Genomic DNA, 23,966 nt, shown 5'->3' on the forward strand with positions numbered 1-23,966 from the left:
CTAGCCGACCTTGGGGCTAGCATTAACCTCATGCCTGCATCAATGTTCAAACGACTCGGCCTAGGAAAAACAAGCCCTACCAAGATGAGTATACAACTTGCCGATAGATTCGTCAAATACCCGCAAGGTGTCGCTGAAAATCTATTGGTTAAAGTCGACAATTTCGTCTACCCGGCCGACTTTGTCATACTAGATATGGAAGAAGACACCGAAGTCCCGCTCATACTAGGGAGGCCATTTCTAGCCACTGCACAAGCAGTGGTAGACATGAATGACGGAACACTTACTTTGAAGTTTGGGGATAAGGAAGTGAAGTTTGGGGTTGGGAAGAGAGTAGAGGACGATGACCCGGTCAATTACATGAAGGTCATTGATTCGAGTTTGGATGATGCTCTCCGACGGTGCAACATGGGATGCAAAACATCCCGCTCGGATAACATGTGACCTGATTTTGGGTCTAGCCAAGAACCCTTATACACGTGGCGCACCACGGAGGCATTCCATGGAACTATCCTTAGTTTAGCTTAGATTAATTTTTAGTTTAATTTTAATTTTCAGGAATAAAACACACTCGGGATGGTGAAGGATAACAAGGGAAACGAGAAACATCACCCCATGCACGAAAACAGGGCCATCTGACAGAAATTTCTTCATTGCAGCAAGTTCAGCACGGCCCGTGTCCACCCGACAAGGCACTTGAACACGGGGTCGTGCCCGGTCACCACGGGGCCGTGTCCAGAGTACCAGTAACATAAAATTTTGCTTTTAACACCCTTTTACACATTCAATCAACCTAAAAACTTATTTTTGGGACACATTGAGGACAATGTGTAATTTAAGTGTGGGGGAATGCTAAAACTTTGAATCTTGCAAGTCCTAATTAACAAGCCTTACACAAAACTCTATTGGAACCGCAAATCACCCCAAATTTTTTTCAAAAATCTTCATTTTACTTGTCTAGGTTTAAGTTGGGAATTTCAAGTTCTAACAAGGTTATAATTTTACAAATTCACAACCGATAGCGTCGTGATAAAAAGAATCAACATAAGAAAATTATGAAACGGCATGACAAGCTTAGTTAAAATTTGATTACATATACTTGATCACATAAAAACCCGGGTAAATTACATTTTTCGTCCTTTATGTTTGTATCAGATTGCAACAGATAGCCTTTAACTTCAATAATTACAGTCACAATCCTTTATTTGATAAAAACATAACACTTTAAGTCCTTTAGCACTAACCCAGTTAAATTTTTTTGTTAAATCTGATCACACAAGGGTAGTTTAGTCTTTTTATAAATATATTTAAAAATACTTTAATAAACTAAACAAAACCGATTTAAAAAAGAAACGAATAATATTATCTCCCCGATCGTCTCTACTCCCTTCACCGGTAACCACCACTTCACACTTTCAATCTAAATCCCTTCTTGCAAACCTTCACTCATCAACCCAGTTCCCACAACCTGCATTCAATCAAAACCCCTGAACAACTACAACAACGTCATAAATGGGAGGTGCGACACATCAATGGCGGCAACGCTGGCAATTTTCCCACCAAACCCACCTTTTTACAAAGTGGTTTATTCACCTTGGAATGCTGCTGATATTAGTTAGATGTATGAGCGGTTTATGCATCTTAAAGTTAATCTCACAGGGTTAGTGTTTATATAACTGTGCCCTAATTTGTTTTAATTGTTATGTTGTTTATTTTTGTATGTGTGTGAATGTTAAATTAGTGTGCAGTTAAAAAATTATGTTTATTTAGGGATTAACTAGTTTAAGAACCCGCGAGGTTCGCGGGTGGACTAAAACACAAATGAATAAGTTTAATTTATTGAACTAATCGTTTGAATTAAATGACCGTTCAAGTAATAATAAATTAGTAAACTACAATGAGACAAATAATTTAATGTCTCGAGATACATGATGATGCAAATTTGTGTAATATTGTGTTTATGGAAGATAATGGATAGCGAATTATAAGTCAACGTACTGTTTATTTATGTAGAATTTTAGGTTAATATTTAAGTGTGTGTATAAGTATACATGTTGTGTATTACGTTAACAAAATTCATTAAAAAACAACAAAAAATAAACATTAAATGACTTCAAACTGTTTTAATATCATCAAAAGATTTTGGTCCTTTCACTTTGTTAAGAAGAATTCTTAAAAAATAGGCTTCCCCAAGAGACGGACTTACAGCGTGAATTCTCCCAATTGACTTATGTTTTTGTCTAGGTTCCCAACAACGTTTATCAAGCTTCCATACATACCAACTTGGAAACTGAACATATGTAACTGTACGGGCCACTGTGTCATTCGGGTCTTTGTTACATTCCATTCAGGAAAGAAACATTGATGCTTTGACAGATGGTTTGTTAAGGACTTGATTAATATCCTCGTCGGGTCCAAAAACAACAGGTTGTTTTCCGGGAAGATGGAAAGGCAGCCTTGTAACAGAAGGAGTCTTGTAATGCACATCGTAGGCGAATATCCTCCAAGATGCCTCACAAGCTGAGAGATACCTACAATCATAATATTCTTTGACCTCGTCCTCTTCTAGTTCTTCATTGTTATTATCATGTTGGACAACAGCAACGGTTGCTCTATCAGGGCCTTTATTTATATATTTAAACAAATATTTAATTGATCCAGCTTGATTCCACCACTCAACATTTATATGGGCCTGGTACCGTTTCAAAAGTTTTTTGTTGTATGGTACAACACTTCGGTTGTCTAAGTCGATTCCATTTTTACTACAGAAGCACCATTATCTCTTCTTCTGTATATTGGAAATCCATTTGAATCCAGTGTAGTATGATCTTGAAATTTCTTTGGAAAACCCTTAGAACACTTATTGTCAACCATACATGGACAACTCAAATTAGCGTTACCACATGGACCATGAATCATATAGTCTTTCACAAGCGCATATAATTCTGCGTCTTCATCTTCATCAGGGATTTCTGCAGATATAAATGGATCAACATGGTCTACCGTCGGAAGTTTGGATTCATTTTCCAAGAATAAGCATAGGTGGGCATGAGGCAATCCTCTCTTTTGAAACTCGATTGTGTAAACAACTATACAAAAAGAAATCATTAGTAGATTTAAATAATCTAATATGTATATAAAAAGCAATTTGATAAAATACCTGCTGCAACTTTTCCAAATAGATGGCGTTCTTTAAAATCTTTGCAAATTGAATCCAGCTTTATTTTAAACAATCTGCTCAGTACATCGGGCCTATCTTCAGGTTTAAGATTTGTGTCTCTAAGAAACCTTTTAACCTCAGGCGACTTTGGATTGCAAGTGATGGGTATAAAAAAAATCCGGATAACCAAACCACTTACAGATAGCCATGGCATCTAAATAATTTTGCATCATATATCTAGCGCCACCGGTAAACGAAGAAGGCAAAAAGATTCGTTTTCCAACCTTAGATATGTCTTGCTGGCCCTTATTTCTTAATTCACATAGACTTTCATAGCTATCAGACCTTAGATTCTTTTGTTGAAGTCGTATGTAGGTAAGCCTTTTGCTCTCAATCATGGTATAGGCATCAACCAAGAATTGTTGGAAGAGTCTCCTTGAATTTAGAATCAATGAAAACTGATTAACTCTGTCTTGCACACGATATGCAAAGAACTCTCTCATTGTACAATTTGGACGTTTCTTATTGATTGCATCTACGAAATCTCGATGAGGAATGTCAATTCTGTAACCATCATCTCCATAAGGGAACAAAATAGGATATTGATGTGCAAGGTATGAAGGATGCAATTCACTAATTCGTTTCAAAGTACCTGTCTGCGTTTCAATAACTATATCTCTATTGTTGATTGTGTTGGCAATATCCCCAACAATTAGAGCAGCAACTTCACCACAGGTTGGTAAATTATACGTTCGTCCATCCTTTTCTCTAATACCAATTAGACGAAGCTTGAGATTAAGATCAGGGTTTTCATGAAAACAGTCTCTAACCATCCTATAAGCTTTTACCAACTGATTTTCTAAATCTAAAACAACTTTTATATGTTCAATCAGTTTACGATCAAGATCAGCCACATTTGAGGAAGATGTATCCTTGGAACGACTGGTTAAAAAATAGCGGAGTGTCAAAAACATAAATATTAATCAAAAAAATACCGAAGAAAGCTTCGGTGGGACAAAAATTTATAGTTTATTATAATTACCTAAAAACGGATTGTCTGTTGGAAAGTTCGTTTTCAGTATCGAATATGTAGAGCTGGCAAAATTTTGGTTGATCTCCGTTTTCCGGAAGCAGGCTTCCAGTGCTGTGATAGTTCTCACCACTAATTCTGTAGCAGAATGGTCCATTACCTCTATTAACAGTGGGATCAACCTTACCACCCATTGACGTGAAAGCAAACATGGAGTTATACCGTCGAATATTATTCAAAAAATGTTTGCTTTCTTTATCCTTATACATAAAAAGTTTCTTATAACTTGGGACAGCATCTTTATAATCTGGTAGCTCTACTTTGCCATAACCACAACATAAGAAATAGCATATTCTTCCTTTCTCTTTTCTTCCCCTTCCTTTTTCTGCATCCCATAATTTAGCATTGCATACTTCACAAGTAATACATTGGTCACCATGGTCGAAATAATCTGTAAAGTTAGTTGAAGAAAAAAAGAATATTACTTTACGAACTAATATAAATATAAAAATAATATATACTATTTAAGTAATTTAATAAATAAAGTAACTGTGATTATACCTGTTGAAACTCCTTTGTAAATTGCCTCATCTGTAGTTTCCTCTGTCGTCAAGTCAATCATTGGTATAGGAGATGTAAGTCGTGATTTACTTAATAACTTACGTTTTCCTGATGACATCCTCTGTAAAGAAGAACTTTCGAGTATAGTAGATGTGTTGCTAGAAGTTGTGATGTTTGAAGATAGAGAGAAACGACGAATGTTTATTGGAGTAGTCAAGTTGTTTGTAAGACAACTAACATTACCTAAATAACATAATATAATCGAAGTTATTAAAATTTTTAAAACATATATATTGTATTTGAAATTATATTTGCATTATTCGGTAAATATAATTTTTACTTGTAGGTACAACCGACGTTGTAGGAGTAACATTGTGCGTGTTGAAAGATATCAATCTTAAATCAGTAGAAGATGATAAATTATTGGAAGGGTATAATTTTCGTTGTTGTAGACTTGTAGATCTTTTACTGTCTAAATATAATTTCCTTAACCTCCGTCTCTCTTTGTAGTCATTTTGAAGAAGTCTCTGGTGAAAAACTGTAATATTATAAAAAAACAGATAATTAACATATAAACATTCTCCAATTAATAAATAAAATTTTTCTTATAAATAGTATCCTACTTTAAACATTTATTAAAGTTTTACCTCCATATTCAATGGACGCCTCTGTTGTAACATTGACCATGTCATGCGGAATGGATAATGAACCAGAAGTAGATGTTATAACATCTATTGATTGTGATGTACCTTTTTGCATGCTATAACGTTTACCATCGATGTATAATTTTCTCAATTTACGCCTCTCCTTACTCTCATCTTGAGTAAGTTTAGGGATGAAAACTTACAAACAATGATTAAATATAAAACACATATAAGCTACATCAAATATTAATGGTACGGGTTAAATTGAAAATGTAAATATTATTAAGATAAAAACTTAAATAATCACGTTTGAAATGTTTCCCAAAGGTGTTCGATGCTGGACATCTGGGATAATAGGAAATACATGTGTATAAATACAATTAAAGTATTCGATATGCAAAGAACTCTCTCATTGTACAATTTGATGTATAAATACAATTAAAGTATTCGAAATAGGTAACTCTAATGTCTAATACAATGGCATGTTATTTGACAAAGGAGTAACAGAAATGAAGTTGTATTGCAGTTTGGTAGCATATTACAATCTGCAGTAGTTTGAACGACGACAGAAAAAATGGATTGGGAATGGACCAGAACTGATACGTTTCTTTCTTTCCGGCTCAGAAAAGTTGTTGTAAGTTCTTAACTTATATATGTATTAGTAACATTTATATTTTATAGCACGTGGTTAATTAGATGCGTATAAATAACATTGATAACAAAAGTATCTGTGAACAGTGACCGTATTAGCGAAAAAAGGTTAAGATATTCAGCTATTACGGACAAAAGGTTTAGATATTTAACTGTTTAGGACGCGTTCGTGGTCACATTATTATTATCAATTCATCTAACTTTAAAACTATTACATGAAAGTACGTTCCTTTGAGAGTTAGATTGTGTGTACAACTATTACCTGAAGATACATTCCTGAGAGCGTTAGAATGTGTTCGTAGGGACTGAGATTTCCGAGAATCCAAATACATTTTTCGTTGTCTTCGTCTCTCTTTCGCTTCCTTATTGGTATCAGGATTGCGAACTAAAAAAAATTAAAATTACAAATTACAAAGTATAAATAAAAACCAAACAACTATAACAGCACGTTAAAACATTATGCATATATGTATGGATTATATGTATACCATTAGTAATGTCTGAAAATGGAATCCTTGATATGCAACCTGCAACATCAATAATAAAAGCATACAAAAAGTAGTATATTTAAATGGTTTGAGCCATGTATCTAACTAATAATCAATAAATTGAAAGATAAAGAAAATGATACCACTTGAATTGTTTATATTACAAGGCTGGTTGCCGAAAGACGAAGACTCAATCTTTGATCTTTTCGACATGACTATAATTGTAAAATGGTAGATGAAAAATTAAATAACCTGATATAAAATTAAGACTTTATTTCGATAAATTTATGAAATGGCACTTAAGGTTTGCAATGTTCTCATTCTGTACATCTTTTAATGAAGAAGAAAAAAATCATTTTTTGATCTTTTTGACATCACCGGAAATGTGATTAAAGTTACTGCAATAAGAAGAAGAAGATCCAATTCTTAAATGTATAAACCTGAAGTAAACCAACAAACATGAGGCTTATATAGGAAAAGAAATACGACTCTTCGTTCCAATATAAACAGTGGTTTACATATTTTTGGAATCAATTTGATACTGTATCAAATGCTTCGATATTAATCCAAATATGATTGTTTTTTATATTTTTTCAATCATCAAAAACTTACCAATAATATAGATATTTTAATTTCAAATTTTGAATTCTTAAATATCTAAGAATTCGATTTAGTAAATAAATGATCATTACCCACGGGTTATAACCTATTACTAAAATATTGGTTTATTTTAGGATACAGTTATAATTTATTTAAAAAATTATTCAAGCTATTACTAAAAATATGAGATTGATAATTAAAATTGTGGTTTCGTAAACAATTGAAACATATCAATGATAAAAATGTGTATATTATAACATAAATTGTATTAAACCAAAAAAAATGGGGCTTTTTATAAGAAAATGAATTGGGCCTCTTCATTCCAATATAACAGTGGTTTCCATTTATTGGAATCAATAAATGGACAACCAAGCAGTTGTAAACGTCAAATAAGTTAAATTGCAACAGATTATCTTTATTTATGGTTGATAAGTTTTTCCAAATTTAAAATTACATATATTTTCATACTTTCCAAGTATACGTTTTGTATTTTTGGTATGTTATCAATTACAATAATCAACCCACGGATAAATATTATAGCTGATATTATTACATTTCGAATAACATGTTTTTTTACATACAAATGTTATAATGTTATAATACGTGTATTATAAATCGTAAAAATAACTTTTTTTTAAAACGTGGGAAGGAAAGAATCTTTGATAATTTTGTAAAAGTTTAATACAGTTCAAATATATCGAACAACTAATATCATATATATCCAATGTAGATCAAAAATAGGTAAATAATAACATCAAATAACATTGCATTTTAACATTTCATTGAAAGCTTAAAAAAGTATATATATAAATAAGTAAAAGAATGTCATGTAACATAAAACAATGAACGGGTCATGTTGTAACACAATCGCATGGAATAGATGATCGAATATTAAAACCAAGAAGATGTGCTTCCGGAATTTTAGGCTCAAAAATGATGTTAGTCAAATCCGTTGATCTCAAAATGTTTCCTGCAAATTATATTATAGACTTTTAAACAAATAATTGGGTAAACTTAAATGTTATTAAACAAAATAAATAAAACTAAAACACTTACTGGTGCTCCAGTAAACCAACTTGACCCGAGCAACGTATATTATAGACTTTTTTTCTATATTCATTCGAGTTGAAACATATCCAAATCTTCTCATGTCATACAATTCCATTTCACTAACATGTCCCCTGCTAGATTTTAATTTATTCTTAAAAAGTAACTTTTAGATAATGTATAGTCACCAAAGAGTTGACTTGTCACACCCCCAATTACCACCTAGGGCGTGTCCCTAATGGAGGTGTAACGATCCAACAAGGAGCCACCAATCATATCAAACACAAGTTATAATGTATTGAAATACCCAATTGAAAGAAATGTATCGTTTGAAAAGTTAAACCAAAACCAAAGTATTGAGCGGAAGCATAAATGTATAAGCGTATAAATGTAAGAAAACCAAATCAATATAATTGTTTATTATGACCACAACCACTCCAGCAGCATCAGACGGCAAGCTCCCAAGTTCCTTCAATAATTACCTACAAGCATGTAAACAAGTGTGTCAGACTACGCTGGTGAGTTCAAGGTTTGTGTTTGTTTACCAAGTTGTGTTACCAATCAGATGAGTAAAACGGTTTACAAGACGATATGTTGTTTGTTGTTATGATGTTTGATGTTTCGATGTTGTTATTACTCGATTACCGAATGGCCATATGATATGTGATTGCCAACCCCAATGCCTCTATCAAAGCATTGGTCATGTTTTAAGGTAATTAGTTCACGCCCGTTCTCCTCGAACGTCGTGAGGGTGCCAAACCTAATAGCGCTATCAACTAATAACCCCCGTTGCCCTACAAGCAACGTGCCGGTAGATATTGTGGTCTTACAATGATAGAAAACTGAGTACGATAACCAACATCCCATTACACATGCATTCCCCCTCGGAACGTTACCCATTATCCCTTCCCTGGGATCCATGCTTGAGAAAAGAGCAATGAACTCACCTTTGTTTTGCTCGGTAAGATCAATTTACCCGTTAAACAAAATTGGTCAACCACAGCCTATGATAATTACATATACTAATCAGTTTATACACTAGCACAACAGATATTATTCCACTTAGTTAGCAAGTAATGAATAAGTGTACATGTTTTAGCATTTATTGCCCCATACACTTGACTTAACAGTTAACACGTTGTATAGCAATTCATTGACAATGAACAACCCAATGAAACATATGATCAAATCAACTGTGCAGCCTGTTAACGTTTGCGAAATCTAAGTGACTTGGGCCCCCAACAATTCTCGTGGCCCAAGTTGCTACTTTTGTGCGTCCCATTTGAGTGCCATTATCAACAACAACTAATAAGTTCACAACCCAAATTCTACATACTGGCACATCCCCTAATGTGGCCCAACATAACTACTCGGTCAATGTGTATTCCAATTCACAAGGTGCATTTAATTCAATAGTGTGAAATCTAGTCTTTATGTATATAGCCGAACACTTATTCAGTTTGTATTACCCCTAAATAGTCAACAAGGCTCCACCGAGATTAATAAACATAGCTAGTCACATGATGGCCATTATAATCGTTGTCGGCCCAATCAGCCAATCCAAGAAAAAATCCAAAACACACCGCCCATTACCCACTCTATGTCTAACCAATCATGCAGTCCAGTTCATCACTTTATATTACACCTTTATTATCAAAATAATGTTTGGAATAATTTGCCATTCAAAACAAACTACAGTGGCCGACAATCATACATGTATCCATGCTATTATTGGACCGATTCAAGTATTGGGTTGACAACTTACTTTATTCATGTGATATATTCATGTAATATAACCTAATCATGCAATATCTTAATCACATTAACAATCAGTTACATGCCATTCAATTCTCATAAACATATGATGACTTTAATAAAGATAGCCGACATAACTTTAGTTAGTGGTAAGGCTTCATTGGACCTCTCAACTCAATCACATGCATAACCACCCTATCCTACTATATCTTACCTAGAGACACATCACATATGCAAGAATTTATATTACCACAATGGCCGACAACTATGAATTGTTTCTTGATCTTATTGGACCACTTTATATAAAATCACACAAATCTTGTCATATAATTCGACCCCTTTGTATAACATCACAGTTAATAAGAACACATATACATATCATCATCAAATATATCATTGAATATAAATATCAACAAGCAAGAATTACTAACCAAGATCTCGACCAATCAATGCTACTATCTCGATCAAAGGGGGGGGGATTCTCCTATCGACGCAATTCAGGTGAAGAAGAATAGGGTTTTTGACTTGTGGTAGAAGTTTAATCAGAGATTATGATACATATCACGTATAAATATGCATTTGTGGGGCGGTTTAATTACCAACAGAACTGGGCCAAAGCCCACAACAAAGGTAAAACCGATTCTTAATCGAATTAGGTACCTAGTGACATAAGGTTTAGTTGGGTTTCCGAATTGGCTTAAAAGATTGCAAGAGGACGGTTTTTAATTTGTATTATTGGCCGTGACATTGGGCTTAAGCCCAAGTAGAATAGGTCGGTTTTGGGTGCGGCCCATTCGAACACGAACACTAAGATGTGGCCCGATGCACTAATATATGGTTACAGAATCATACAAACACCGAACGCATAATGCCTTAAAGAGAAGTAACGAAAAGTTGAGACCACGCGGTTAAACGTTACTAACCTGAAACGTTCGGATTGTCACATCATCCCCAACTTGAAAGAAATTTCGTCCCGAAATTTGGCAAGCGTCAAGTGTGCGAGAAACGAAGTGAGAAATCAGGATTGTTGCGGGTTCTGCTCGACTGTGACATCATCCCCAACTTGAAGAGGAATCTCGCCCCGAGATTCACCAGTTTTGCTTGACTCGGCTTTGTCTTTGGGAAAAAGGTGTGGATATTTGAGTTTCATCTGATCTTCGCGCTCCCAAGTGAACTCCGGTCCACGTCTTGAGTTCCAACGAACTCTAACGATGGGAATACGACTGTGTTTACGCACTTTGACCTCACGGTCCATGATCTCGATGGGTTCTTCAACAAACTGTAACTTGTCGTCGATTTTTAACTCTTGATAAGGTACCGCTAATGGGTCGTCAGCATAACACTTCTTTAACTGTGATACATGAAATACGTCGTGAACATTACCCAGCTCAGTAGGTAACTCCAACCTATAAGCCACCTTACCGATACGCTCAAGAACTTTAAACGGCCCAACATAACGTGGATTCAGCTTGCCACGCTTCCCAAAGCGTACGACCCCTTTCCACGGTGAGACTTTCAGCATTACGCGGTCATTCACTTCAAACACTACTTCTTTGGCGCGCTTGTCAGCATAGGCTTTCTGGCGGTCACGAGCAGCTGCCATACGTTCTCTGATTTTCACGATCATATCTGAAGTTTCGAGTACCATCTCAGGACCTGTGATCTGACTATCACCCACCTCAGCCCAGCAGAGGGGTGAACGACACTTCCTCCCATACAGTGCCTCAAATGGTGCCGCTTTGATACTGGTGTGGTAGCTGTTATTGTAGGAAAACTCTACCAACGGCAAGTGCTTCTCCCATCCTTTCCCAAAATCAATAACACATGCCCGCAGCATATCCTCTAGTGTCTGAATAGTACGCTCACTCTGACCATCCGTTTGTGGATGATAAGCCGTGCTCATATCGAGACGTGAGCCGAATGACTTATGCATAGCCTGCCATAACTCTGAAGTAAAACGAGGATCTCGATCAGAAATAATAGAAGTTGGCACCCCGTGCCTAGAAACCACCTCTTTAAGGTACACTGCTGCGAGCTGCGAATACTTATCTGTCTCCTTGATTGCTAGGAAATGTGCTGACTTTGTGAGCCGGTCGACAATCACCCATATAGTATTGTTCCCAGCCTGTGTTCTAGGTAACCCCGTAACAAAATCCATAGCGATCTGCTCCCATTTCCACATAGGTATCTCTGGCTGCTGAAGTGGACCCGAAGGCTTCTGGTACTCTGCCTTGACCCTAGCACAGGTCAAACACTTACTCACGTAGGTGGCAATAATAGCTTTCATGTTCGGCCACCAATACAAAACTTTGAGGTCCTGGTACATCTTATCAGACCCTGGATGAATAGAATATCGTGACTTGTGTGCTTCGTCCATCACAAGTTCTCGAAGATCACCAAATGAAGGAACCCATATCCGTTCCATGAAGTAGTAGATATTGTCAGATCGTTGCTCGAACTTCTTCTTGTGTAGCCCTCGTAATCCTTCGGCTTCGATATTTTCTTCCTTTAACGCTTCAATCTGAGCTGAACGAATCCGGGCAGGTAAATCAAAGTGAATAGTAAGCTGTAGGGCACGAACACGCTTCTGCTTCGGTTCCTTGCGACTAAGGGCATCAGCTACAACATTAGCTTTACCCGGATGATACTTGATAGCACACTCATAATCATTAAAAAGCTCGATCCAACGGCGTTGCCGCATATTCAATTCCTTCTGGTCGAAGATATGTTGAAGGCTCCTGTGATCGGTATAGATGGTACACTTGGTACCGTACAGGTAATGCCTCCAAATCTTCAACGCAAAGACTACGGCTCCTAACTCCAGGTCGTGTGTCGTATAGTTCTTCTCGTGTACCTTCAACTGTCGGGAAGCATAAGCTATCACCTTGTCTCGCTGCATCAACACGCAGCCGAGACCCTGAATAGACGCATCGCAATAAACCACAAAATCTTCAGTACCCTCAGGTAGAGATAAAATCGGCGCGCTGCACAACTTCTGCTTTAAGAGCTGAAAAGCTTCTTCCTGGTTCGATCCCCAAGAATAAACAACTTTCTTTTGAGTCAGGGCGGTGAGGGGTTGAGCAATCTTAGAAAAATCCCGGATAAACCGACGATAATATCCCGCAAGACCAAGAAATTGACGCACCTCCGAAGGATTCTTTGGTGCCGCCCAATTTCGAATAGCATCGATCTTGGCAGGATCCACATGAATACCCATTTCGTTAACGATGTGCCCGAGAAAGTGTACTTCCCGAATCCAGAAGTCACACTTAGAAAACTTTGCGTACAACTGCTCCTTCCTCAGGAGCTCCAAAATAAGGCGAAGATGGCGCTCGTGGTCTTCCTTGTTCTTGGAGTAGATCAATATGTCGTCAATGAAAACGATAACGAAGTCGTCAAGGTAAGGTTTGCACACGCGGTTCATGAGATCCATGAAGACCGCTGGTGCGTTGGTCATCCCAAATGGCATAACCAGAAATTCATAGTGGCCATACCGCGTCCGAAAAGCTGTTCGAGGCACATCCTCCTCTCTAACCCGTACCTGATGATATCCGGACCTCAAATCAATCTTGGAATAGAAACTTGACCCTTGCAGCTGGTCAAACAAGTCGTCAATACGCGGCAGAGGATAACGGTTCTTGATCGTCACCTTGTTGAGCTCGCGATAGTCGATGCACATACGAAAAGACCCGTCCTTCTTCTTCACAAATAATACAGGGGCTCCCCAAGGAGAAGAGCTAGGACGAATGAAACCCCTGTCTAGTAACTCTTGAAGTTGATTCGATAATTCTTTCAACTCTCCTGGTGCAAGACGGTATGGAGCACGAGCAATCGGTGCTGCTCCTGGCTGGAGTTCAATCTGAAATTCTACCTGACGATGAGGAGGTAAACCAGGGAGCTCTTCAGGAAAAACATCGGGAAACTCTCGAACAACAGGAAGGTCTTCGAGTTTCCTCTCGTCAGTCTGAGAGTCAGTAACAAGGGCCAAAAGGGAAGGATAGCCCTTACGTAGACAACTTAGAGCCTTCATGGCTGAGATAATACCTACTGTAGCACCGCTACGATGACCCTGAACCGATAAAGATTCACCACTAGCAAGGGGAATACGAATGACTTTCTCCTTGCAGAGGATTTCCGCCTGATATTTGGATAACCAATCCATACCGACAACTACATCAAAGCTTCCGAGAGTGACAGGGAGTAAGTCAATGTCAAATACTTGACCTAAGAGATCTAATTTGCATCCCATGAGGACATGTGACGCTTCAATAGTTTTACCATTTGCTATTTCCACTACGTGCTTAACAACAAGAGGTGTAGGACTCAATCCTAGACGACTACTGAACCCCGTAGACACATAACTCCAATCGGCACCCGAATCAAATAAAATAGAAGCATAAACACCATTCACAGAGAACGTACCAGTAACTACATTGCCGTCGTTCCGAGCTTCACCAGCTCCAATAGTAAATCCACGCCCACGCGCCACGTTGCCCCCATTGTTCCCACCATTGCTCCCTGCGTTGTTACCACCTGTATTCTGTTTCAATTGTGGGCAATCCCGCTTCATATGCCCCTCAGCCCCACACTGATAACATCCTTTTCTAGACCCCTGACTCTGCTGAGATTGCTGCCCTTGCTGTCTCTGATTCGGCTGAGTCTGCTGTTGCTGCTGTTTTGGCTGAGGAGCCCTACAATCCTTGGCCTCATGGCCTACCTTGTCGCACCTGCAACAAACTCGAGCACACTGCCCATAATGATGAAACCCACATTTGCTACACTGAGGCTTCTTTCCCACATAAGAGCTCTGATTTTGATTCACTGAGGATGATTGGCTAAAGCTGCGAGTACTGCCAGTATCTGTCTTCTTTTGGGGCTGAATCGAGTGGGACGCCTTGTCCATATCACCCCACTTGCATTTACTATCAGTGACTAGAGTAGTGGCTGTGGTGGTGGCAGCAGTAGCTTTAGAAACACGCGGTGGTAGTGAGTTGCTTTCCACCTCCTGATCAATAATCTTGTGAGTCAACCGGACAATCTGGGTTAAGTTATTGAGGTTTGCAGCAGTAACCAAACCCTTCACTCGTGGAGGTAACCCCTTGATGAATAACTCAATCCTTCGAGACATAGGTCGAGACAAATTCGGACACAAGTCAGCCAACTCATACGACCGCTTCATGTACGCTTCAACCTCAGATCCCACCAGTTTCAGATCGTAATACTCGTTCTCTAGCTTCTGTATCTCATCACGAGGACAGTATTCCTCCCTCATTAATTCCTTGAAGTCGTCCCAAGTAGTAGCGTTTGCTGCATCAATACCCAGCAGCTGAACCTGGGCATTCCACCAGGTTAAGGCACCATCCTCAAGCGTGCCCGTCGCATACTTCACGCGGTCCCCCACGAGATAGTTGCACATAGCGAACACTGACTCAGCTTTCTCGAACCACCTCAATAGTCCCACAGCCCCTTCCATCCCGCTGAAGGTCTGTGGCTTACAATCCATAAACATCTTGAACGTACAGGCAGGCTGGTTGTTCGGGTGCGCTGAGTGAAAGAAGATACAACACAGGAGTAAGAGTTGTGTACACGATACAGGATTAAAAGTATTTGGTACAGTTCATACCAGCTTGGTAGGCTGCCAGAGCCTCAGCCACACGTGTGTTTATCAGATTTGTTAACTCAGCCTGAGTCATGTTGATGCTACCACGTCCGTGTCCTCGTCCACTCATGGTTCTATAATAGAAGAAGGGAACGAATTTAGGAGTCGAGAACGAGAAAAGTGTTCAGGTTTATCACGTTAGGGACGATTAACTACCATGTTCATACACAAACAGGGAAGAACCCCTCTTACACTCGTTAAGCCTCATTGGGATTTGCATGCACCACGCGTTATTATTATGTGTGCACCCATGATAATAAGGCGGTTTGCATGCTCCTCTCAATGCTTCTTAACTTATGTTCGAAGTTTCTCCCACCCCAATCAACACAATATATGCACTACCAACAAGATTAGGATTTACTAGCTGCAAGAGTTGTATTACACTATCAATGTGTCATGATGCCTACCATGTCGTATCGTGCATGCTATAAATATAGTTACGTTTACTAGACATATAATGCATAAGCTAACGAGGAACGAACCTTGCAATCTGAAGCTGAGTGTCATGGTCATCGTTTGGATCAATTAGGTTATAGTATGGATTTATGAAAACATTTTAAAACTGAGTTCTCTATAACCAGTGGCTCTGATACCAAACTGTCACACCCCCAATTACCACCTAGGGCGTGTCCCTAATGGAGGTGTAACGATCCAACAAAGAGCCACCAATCATATCAAACACAAGTTATAATGTATTGAAATACCCAATTGAAAGAAATGTATCGTTTGAAAAGTTAAACCAAAACCAAAGTATTGAGCGGAAGCATAAATGTATAAGCGTATAAATGTAAGAAAACCAAATCAATATAATTTTTTATTATGACCACAACCACTCCAGCAGCATCAGACGGCAAGCTCCCAAGTTCCTTCAATAATTACCTACAAGCATGTAAACAAGTGTGTCAGACTACGCTGGTGAGTTCAAGGTTTGTGTTTGTTTACCAAGTTGTGTTACCAATCAGGTGAGTAAAACGGTTTACAAGACGATATGTTGTTTGTTGTTATGATGTTTGATGTTTCGATGTTGTTATTACTCGATTACCGAATGGCCATATGATATGTGATTGCCAACCCCAATGCCTCTATCAAAGCATTGGTCATGTTTTAAGGTAATTAGTTCACGCCCGTTCTCCTCGAACGTCGTGAGGGTGCCAAACCTAATAGCGCTATCAACTAATAACCCCCGTTGCCCTACAAGCAACGTGCCGGTAGATATTGTGGTCTTACAATGATAGAAAACTGAGTACGATAACCAACATCCCATTACACATGCATTCCCCCTCGGAACGTTACCCATTATCCCTTCCCTGGGATCCATGCTTGAGAAAAGAGCAATGAACTCACCTTTGTTTTGCTCGGTAAGATCAATTTACCCGTTAAACAAAATTGGTCAACCACAGCCTATGATAACTACATATACTAATCAGTTTATACACTAGCACAACAGATATTATTCCACTTAGTTAGCAAGTAATGAATAAGTGTACATGTTTTAGCATTTATTGCCCCATACACTTGACTTAACAGTTAACACGTTGTATAGCAATTCATTAACAGTGAACAACCCAATGAAACATATGATCAAATCAACTGTGCAGCCTGTTAACGTTTGCGAAATCTAAGTGACTTGGGCCCCCAACAATTCTCGTGGCCCAAGTTGCTACTTTTGTGCGTCCCATTTGAGTGCCATTATCAACAACAACTAATAAGTTCACAACCCAAATTCTACATACTGGCACATCCCCTAATGTGGCCCAACATAACTACTCGGTCAATGTGTATTCCAATTCACAAGGTGCATTTAATTCAATAGTGTGAAATCTAGTCTTTATGTATATAGCCGAACACTTATTCAGTTTGTATTACCCCTAAATAGTCAACAAGGCTCCACCGAGATTAATAAACATAGCTAGTCACATGATGGCCATTATAATCGTGGGCGGCCCAATCAGCCAATCCAAGAAAAAATCCAAAACACACCGCCCATTACCCACTCTATGTCTAACCAATCATGCAGTCCAGTTCATCACTTTATATTACACCTTTATTATCAAAATAATGTTTGGAATAATTTGCCATTCAAAACAAACTACAGTGGCCGACAATCATACATGTATCCATGCTATTATTGGACCGATTCAAGTATTGGGTTGACAACTTACTTTATTCATGTGATATATTCATGTAATATAACCTAATCATGCAATATCTTAATCACATTAACAATCAGTTACATGCCATTCAATTCTCATAAACATATGATGACTTTAATAAAGATAGCCGACATAACTTTAGTTAGTGGTAAGGCTTCATTGGACCTCTCAACTCAATCACATGCATAACCACCCTATCCTACTATATCTTACCTAGAGACACATCACATATGCAAGAATTTATATTACCACAATGGCCGAAAACTATGAATTGTTTCTTGATCTTATTGGACCACTTTATATAAAATCACACAAATCTTGTCATATAATTCGACCCCTTTGTATAACATCACAGTTAATAAGAACACATATACATATCATCATCAAATATATCATTGAATATAAATATCAACAAGCAAGAATTACTAACCAAGATCTCGACCAATCAATGCTACTATCTCGATCAAAGGGGGGGGGTTCTCCTATCGACGCAATTCAGGTGAAGAAGAATAGGGTTTTTGACTTGTGGTAGAAGTTTAATCAGAGATTATGATACATATCACGTATAAATATGCATTTGTGGGGCGGTTTAATTACCAACAGAACTGGGCCAAAGCCCACAACAAAGGTAAAACCGATTCTTAATCGAATTAGGTACCTAGTGACATAAGGTTTAGTTGGGTTTCCGAATTGGCTTAAAAGATTGCAAGAGGACGGTTTTTAATTTGTATTATTGGCCGTGACATTGGGCTTAAGCCCAAGTAGAATAGGTCGGTTTTGGGTGCGGCCCATTCGAACACGAACACTAAGATGTGGCCCGATGCACTAATATATGGTTACAGAATCATACAAACACCGAACGCATAATGCCTTAAAGAGAAGTAACGAAAAGTTGAGACCACGCGGTTAAACGTTACTAACCTGAAACGTTCGGATTGTCACATGACTTACGTGAAATCTTGTAGGAATAACCTAAACATATATTTCTCTTTGTCTCTTTCGCCACATATTATTCTTCCAACAACATCTATAAAAGGTACAACTATTAACATAAGTATTCAAATAAATGAAAATAATATATTATAATAAATAATAGATAACAACTATAATTAAACTTTAGACAATAACATGTAATCAATCAAGGTTAAAAGAAATTAAACTTACCAACAATATACTTTTCACGTCTTCTGTCATGAGCTAATGTTTTAATGCATGGTGTCAACGGGCACAAAAAAAACCTTTAGGAGGATCAACTAAAAAAGGTGTTACTTTCGAAAATTCATTAAATACGATCTTTTTGTTTGTTGAAACAATGATGTAGCCTTCATATCTTGGATACTCATGATACATGATATTTTCGATTTTGAATTGAGACAGAGAATATAGACCACCAACCATCTTACTAAATGGGTATAAGTTAGTCAAATTAATAGGCACAATTGCTGCAATCTTCGGCCTCTAAAAAATCATGCAAAACGAATTTCAATTAAGTAAACTTAAACGAAATGTATAATTCGAAACTTTAGTAAACATGTTATGAAGTTACCTGTTGGTCGAGTAGAACAACAATCAATCTGTCTATCTCTTTGTCATGCCATACAAATTCAAAGCTTACAAAGATAATAGAATACCAAACACCATCTTCTTTCAAATCTGAAAATAAATCAACGGATTCCACTTTTGCCGTTTCCTTCATTTAGAAAAGACTTACTTTAAAAAAACATACAATAGCATAACAAAGCAATAATTCATGGAAAATGTTATCAACACAACGAATGACATACATACCAAAATGCAAAAGGAACATCTCTTATTAATATAATAGCAACCACACAAAAGGATAAAATGTCTAACACGGGAACCATTAATAGGTTTACGAACAAACAAAAAAACACACCACGAAAACATAAAAACCAATGAGATGTTCAAAACATTCGTAGTTGCGACAAACTACTTCTCAACCTTGGGAATCAGTAATCCAACTGTGACATCATCATCATCCACAACCTCCTTGCCAGCTTTACGTGGTTTTGTAGACGACTGCGAAGACATCACATCAGCATCGTACATGTTGTCCAAATTCCGCTTCAGTTCGTTTTCCATGACACGAAGTGAGGTACCGTTGCCATCTTCATAGGGTGTTGTAAACATGCCTTTAGTAAAATTAGACACAGGTGTCTCATCGGCTTTGGTACGGGAGATAAAATCCTTAAAAAGGGGAAAAAATAATGATTAAAACCCCAAAAAAAGTGAAGCATTTTTAATGAACAACCCGATACAAATTACACACATTAACGGGGACCTCATCTGCTGCTTTCATGTCAGAGCTAACAACATTCACACGCTCCTCGTCAAGAGGCTGAAATATGAAATATAAAAGTTATATTATTGGTTAGAATTATATAACATATAACTAAATACCAGTGCATAGGTTTTCAAGTACCTGAATGACATCAAAAATCTTATCTAGTTCGGAAATCACGGTTGGATTGTCAGTTAATTTCGAAACAGAGTAACCATCCGATGTGTTTTGTATGTTAAAAGAACCTATGGCTATCTTGAATGCAAACTTCCTGTTGAGTAGAGCATTGAGTTCAGGCGGAAAATTCCCTTCGTTAGCTAACTGGCGAGTCATATACAAAAAATAATAATTTTGTCAAAAAGCGATGTAATGTTAACTAACTAATAATAATCCACAGCTGTAAAACAAAACAACTAATTATAACGTACATCAAGGTTCTTATCCAACAGCTGACTCGCGTTAACCTTCAACAGCTTAAGCACCTCACGCTCAAATAGGGTGAGCGTCACAATCCCTGTACAATCCTGAACCCGTATCGGAACCCTGATCCTGAAACATATTAATTATATGTTATACAACAATAATGTAACGCATAAACATGTAAAATACCAATTAATATCTAAAGTAATAGTACCTCGGAACGGAGTAAACAGTCTTACTGTTACAGCCATCGTCCTTACACTCCAGAACCACAACATCCTCAAAACCCATCGGAACCATCTTGCTTTTCTTTTGAAATTGTTTTTGTGGTGACCTTTCGATTACAATTTCTGCAAGCATTGTAAAACCAAGAATCCTCGGAAGCAAAACTCTTGATAGTTCCAACAATAATTACAAACTTTTGCTGTACAGAAGATATTAAAAATGACGTTTTAATGATATGACAATTAAAGAAACATGGTAAAAGTAAGACTTTTAGTACCTCCGAAATTTGATTTAAAGCTCCAATAGTACTGAACTGAAAATCTGAAACATACTCTTCAGTAGGAGACTTGATTCTAGAGGAACTCAATCCAGAAAAGCTGGAAGACGTTTCAGGGGAAATGTTTGAAAGGAACCTAAAAAATATTTAATTGGACGTTATTTGCAAAGTACGCAAAAAAGACCGGATAGGGTGACGTTAAAACATACCTCTTCTTAAAAGTTATTATGTCATCAATTTCAGCGTTGATCAACACGCGAGTGACAGTGTGGAGATTTGAAACATAAAGATACCCTATTTGTGTCCACAAAATTCTCAAATTAATATAGATGGACAATTGTTAACAACATATTGTGTAATTAAAAAAAATTTATCATATATATGTAGGCGTATACCTCCCCAGAACCTGTATTTTCTGAATTGAACAATTACAACCACATTTTTTTCATCTTGATTGTCCCTTTCAAAATCCAATATCTGTTCAGCATAAGCATCCCAAAGAGTAACATATATTTGCTTCCCTCTATGAAACAAAATAACAAAAACAAAAAAATTAGCATAGGAGTGATTGATTTACATATCGTTATTAGACAAAAAAAAAAGGGTTAACATACTCTAAATCCTGAAGCATGAATGTTAGCTTCTTTTCTTGTTTCCCGTCTTTGGTATCCTCTTTTAGATCATAAGGAAAACTCTTAACGAAGAAACCAATTACGTCTACAAATAAAACAATATTAACATAAAATTATTTGTAACATCATATAAATTACATTGCAGTAGAATATATTAAAAATAGAGAGTCAAGATACCAATAGGACTTTTAAAGGACTTGTTGTCGTCATTCGGGTCTTCTACAACAGAACGAAAAGGAGAAAAGTCGAATCCCCACTCAGTACCAACATGTTCATCACAAACCGAAACTATTGCGTTGCTGTTTAGATTAATCTTCATCGGAATATGAACATACTACACTTTCTGTCGATTCTCGCCTAATGAAGGATTACGGATGAACAAACATTGCTTCTCCTTCAACAAATGTTCATACTCTCTTGAAGTTTTGGCTAAGACAAAGGCTTGCATTTTCGTCCCCTAATATATAAAATAATTACAAAATTTATACCAGAGAAAGAACGTAAAACATATGTATATGAAGTATCATTAAAAACAATTTTATGTACACTTACTTCTTCATCCATTAAAATCATATCATAGCAGTAAACCTTTCGCGGATCATTGAACGCTGCTCGACTCCATAGTCTGACAATGCGAACCTTGATGGTATAGTCATCCTGGTTGAGATTCAAATTTTTCAGCGACGTGATGGCTGGTTGTTCCATTCTACATAGCATGCAAAAAAAGAATAAATTAAATGGACATAAAAAAATAAGATAAACAAAAAGAACATTTAAAATACTACATTGAAATCAATATCAAATAACGTATTGAAACTCAAAGCAAATTCATACATTCGGATGAGTGGACGATGATGTTTCTTTAAATGAAGAAGCGAAGTTGTGAATGAAACTGTATTTCGAAATTGGTATTTATGCTAGTATATTATTTTTGGTCATTATTTTTCCCTTAAATATATAAATCAGTAAAAATTTGTACAATCATTTAAGTAGTTGAATTGCGAAGTATATTCAATCAAACTTTTATTTTAAAATAAAATTACAATCATTACCATATTTCAATTTCCATTTTCAATTCCGAAAATTTTAAAAATATTTTGATTTCGAACCAAATTTCAAATTTAAGAGTATTAATCTAAGAAAGTATATAGTCGATTCAAATTACTTAAAACTTGAATTACGAAGTATATTCAATCAAACTTTTAATTTATAATAAATTTACAATCATTACCATATTTCAATTTCAATTTTCATATACGCAAATTTTAAAAAGGTTATGATTTCAACTTTATGAGTATTTATATATAAAAAGTATATAATCGATTAAAATTACTTAAAACTTGAATTTAGTCATTTATATTAATTAATAAACAAATCATAAGCATAATCATAGTTAACAAATTAAAATTAAAAAATATATGAAAGATTCCATTTTAAGTATCTACATTCTATACCAAAACTAATTAAAAACGAAAATTTATAAAAAGAAATCATATATTTGGTCCAATGTATGTGTTTACATGGCTTACAATTGTATCTACGTCCAATATATTTATGAACAAAACATTTAGTTGATCATATGTTGTCTACATTAAAGAAGACGTGAGACCCATACAAAGTTATATACATTTTTACACAGTATACTTTGTGTATTTTTTTAATTTCATTTATTGAGAAAATGTAATTAAGGTTGAATTAGTAAAATGGGTTAACAAATTTTAATGTAATTTACATTGGCAGGATCGTGAATACGGACTGAGAAGAAGAATAAAGCGAATATGGTTGTGGTAATGATGGATTCCAGTGATTGTTGTACAACATCATAAGAAGTGGATTTGTTTTAAGTAGAATGTAGCTTATTATGTAAACATGTTAATGATGTGAAGATAATGTGATTAAACTTACCTGCTCGTACCATCCAAGATAGGTTTTAAACTCCCACTTCGGTAACTTTCATTGAAGTGTAACAATTCAAAAAAAAAGATCAGTTCAAAGCGTAAAAACCGACTCGCCAATCTACTCATTTTGTTTAAACTATTAGTGGCAAGGCATAACACATAAAACAATACAAGATCAGTCCAATATAGCTTTTAACATACTCATTTTAAGCTTTTTTAATCAAGTGTACCAATGACCTGAAAATCAATACTTAAAGCGCCTAGTTATAAATATGGGGATTTGGACCCGTTTATATGTGTTTTATATTGAATGGACAGTATAAGGCAAACTGGTATATAGTCGCTTGAAATGTGCTCTTAATGGTTGTTTCCTAAAGCGGCTTATTTAGAAAGAATCAAATTATTGTAGTAATAGTCTGGCTTTTAAACTTTTAGTAAAGTAATAACCTATTATCTTACTCCGG

General features: G+C 36.5%; 2 protein-coding genes across 2 annotated transcripts; both read right to left on the reverse strand.

Annotated features, from left to right (window-relative positions):
• Positions 1–2,347: 2,347 nt before the first annotated feature.
• Positions 2,348–19,899, reverse strand: LOC110943451. Its single transcript, XM_022185200.2, has 15 exons — positions 19,711–19,899; positions 19,295–19,438; positions 18,987–19,206; positions 18,700–18,775; positions 13,981–14,297; positions 6,535–6,573; positions 6,309–6,431; positions 5,399–5,593; positions 5,092–5,289; positions 4,752–4,994; positions 4,203–4,641; positions 3,360–4,102; positions 3,161–3,256; positions 2,775–3,089; positions 2,348–2,622 (listed from the first exon to the last, which is right to left on the reverse strand). Exons 1-15 carry the CDS (start codon positions 19,897–19,899, stop codon positions 2,348–2,350), a joined length of 3,612 nt encoding a protein of 1,203 aa, XP_022040892.2.
• An 81-nt stretch (positions 19,900–19,980) lies between these two features.
• Positions 19,981–21,923, reverse strand: LOC110939032. Its single transcript, XM_035989941.1, has 10 exons — positions 21,782–21,923; positions 21,587–21,689; positions 21,368–21,495; positions 21,182–21,266; positions 20,973–21,108; positions 20,890–20,894; positions 20,685–20,804; positions 20,479–20,599; positions 20,192–20,371; positions 19,981–20,107 (listed from the first exon to the last, which is right to left on the reverse strand). The coding sequence occupies exons 1-10, from the start codon at positions 21,921–21,923 to the stop codon at positions 20,009–20,011; spliced, it is 1,119 nt and encodes a 372-aa protein (XP_035845834.1). The 3' UTR covers positions 19,981–20,008.
• Between the last annotated feature and the right edge of the window lie 2,043 nt (positions 21,924–23,966).

Source organism: Helianthus annuus, chromosome 5 (assembly GCF_002127325.2).
Source record: "Helianthus annuus cultivar XRQ/B chromosome 5, HanXRQr2.0-SUNRISE, whole genome shotgun sequence".
Classification (NCBI taxonomy): Eukaryota; Viridiplantae; Streptophyta; class Magnoliopsida; order Asterales; family Asteraceae; genus Helianthus; species Helianthus annuus.

Excerpts from the sequence above, each read along its gene's own strand:
- LOC110939032 (XM_035989941.1), bottom strand. The coding sequence starts at position 21,923 with ATGAAGATTAATCTAAACAGCAACGCAATAGTTTCGGTTTGTGATGAA. Across the intron at positions 21,690-21,781 it reads GTCCTTTAAAAGTCCTATTG|ACGTAATTGGTTTCTTCGTT; the intron begins GTATCTTGACTC and ends TTTTATTTGTAG. Across the intron at positions 21,109-21,181 it reads ATAATAACTTTTAAGAAGAG|GTTCCTTTCAAACATTTCCC; the intron begins GTATGTTTTAAC and ends AATATTTTTTAG.
- LOC110943451 (XM_022185200.2), bottom strand. The coding sequence starts at position 19,899 with ATGTTTACAACACCCTATGAAGATGGCAACGGTACCTCACTTCGTGTC. Across the intron at positions 19,207-19,294 it reads TTGTTCTACTCGACCAACAG|AGGCCGAAGATTGCAGCAAT; the intron begins GTAACTTCATAA and ends ATGATTTTTTAG. Across the intron at positions 5,594-6,308 it reads TCTCAGGAATGTATCTTCAG|TTTTCATCCCTAAACTTACT; the intron begins GTAATAGTTGTA and ends ATTGTTTGTAAG.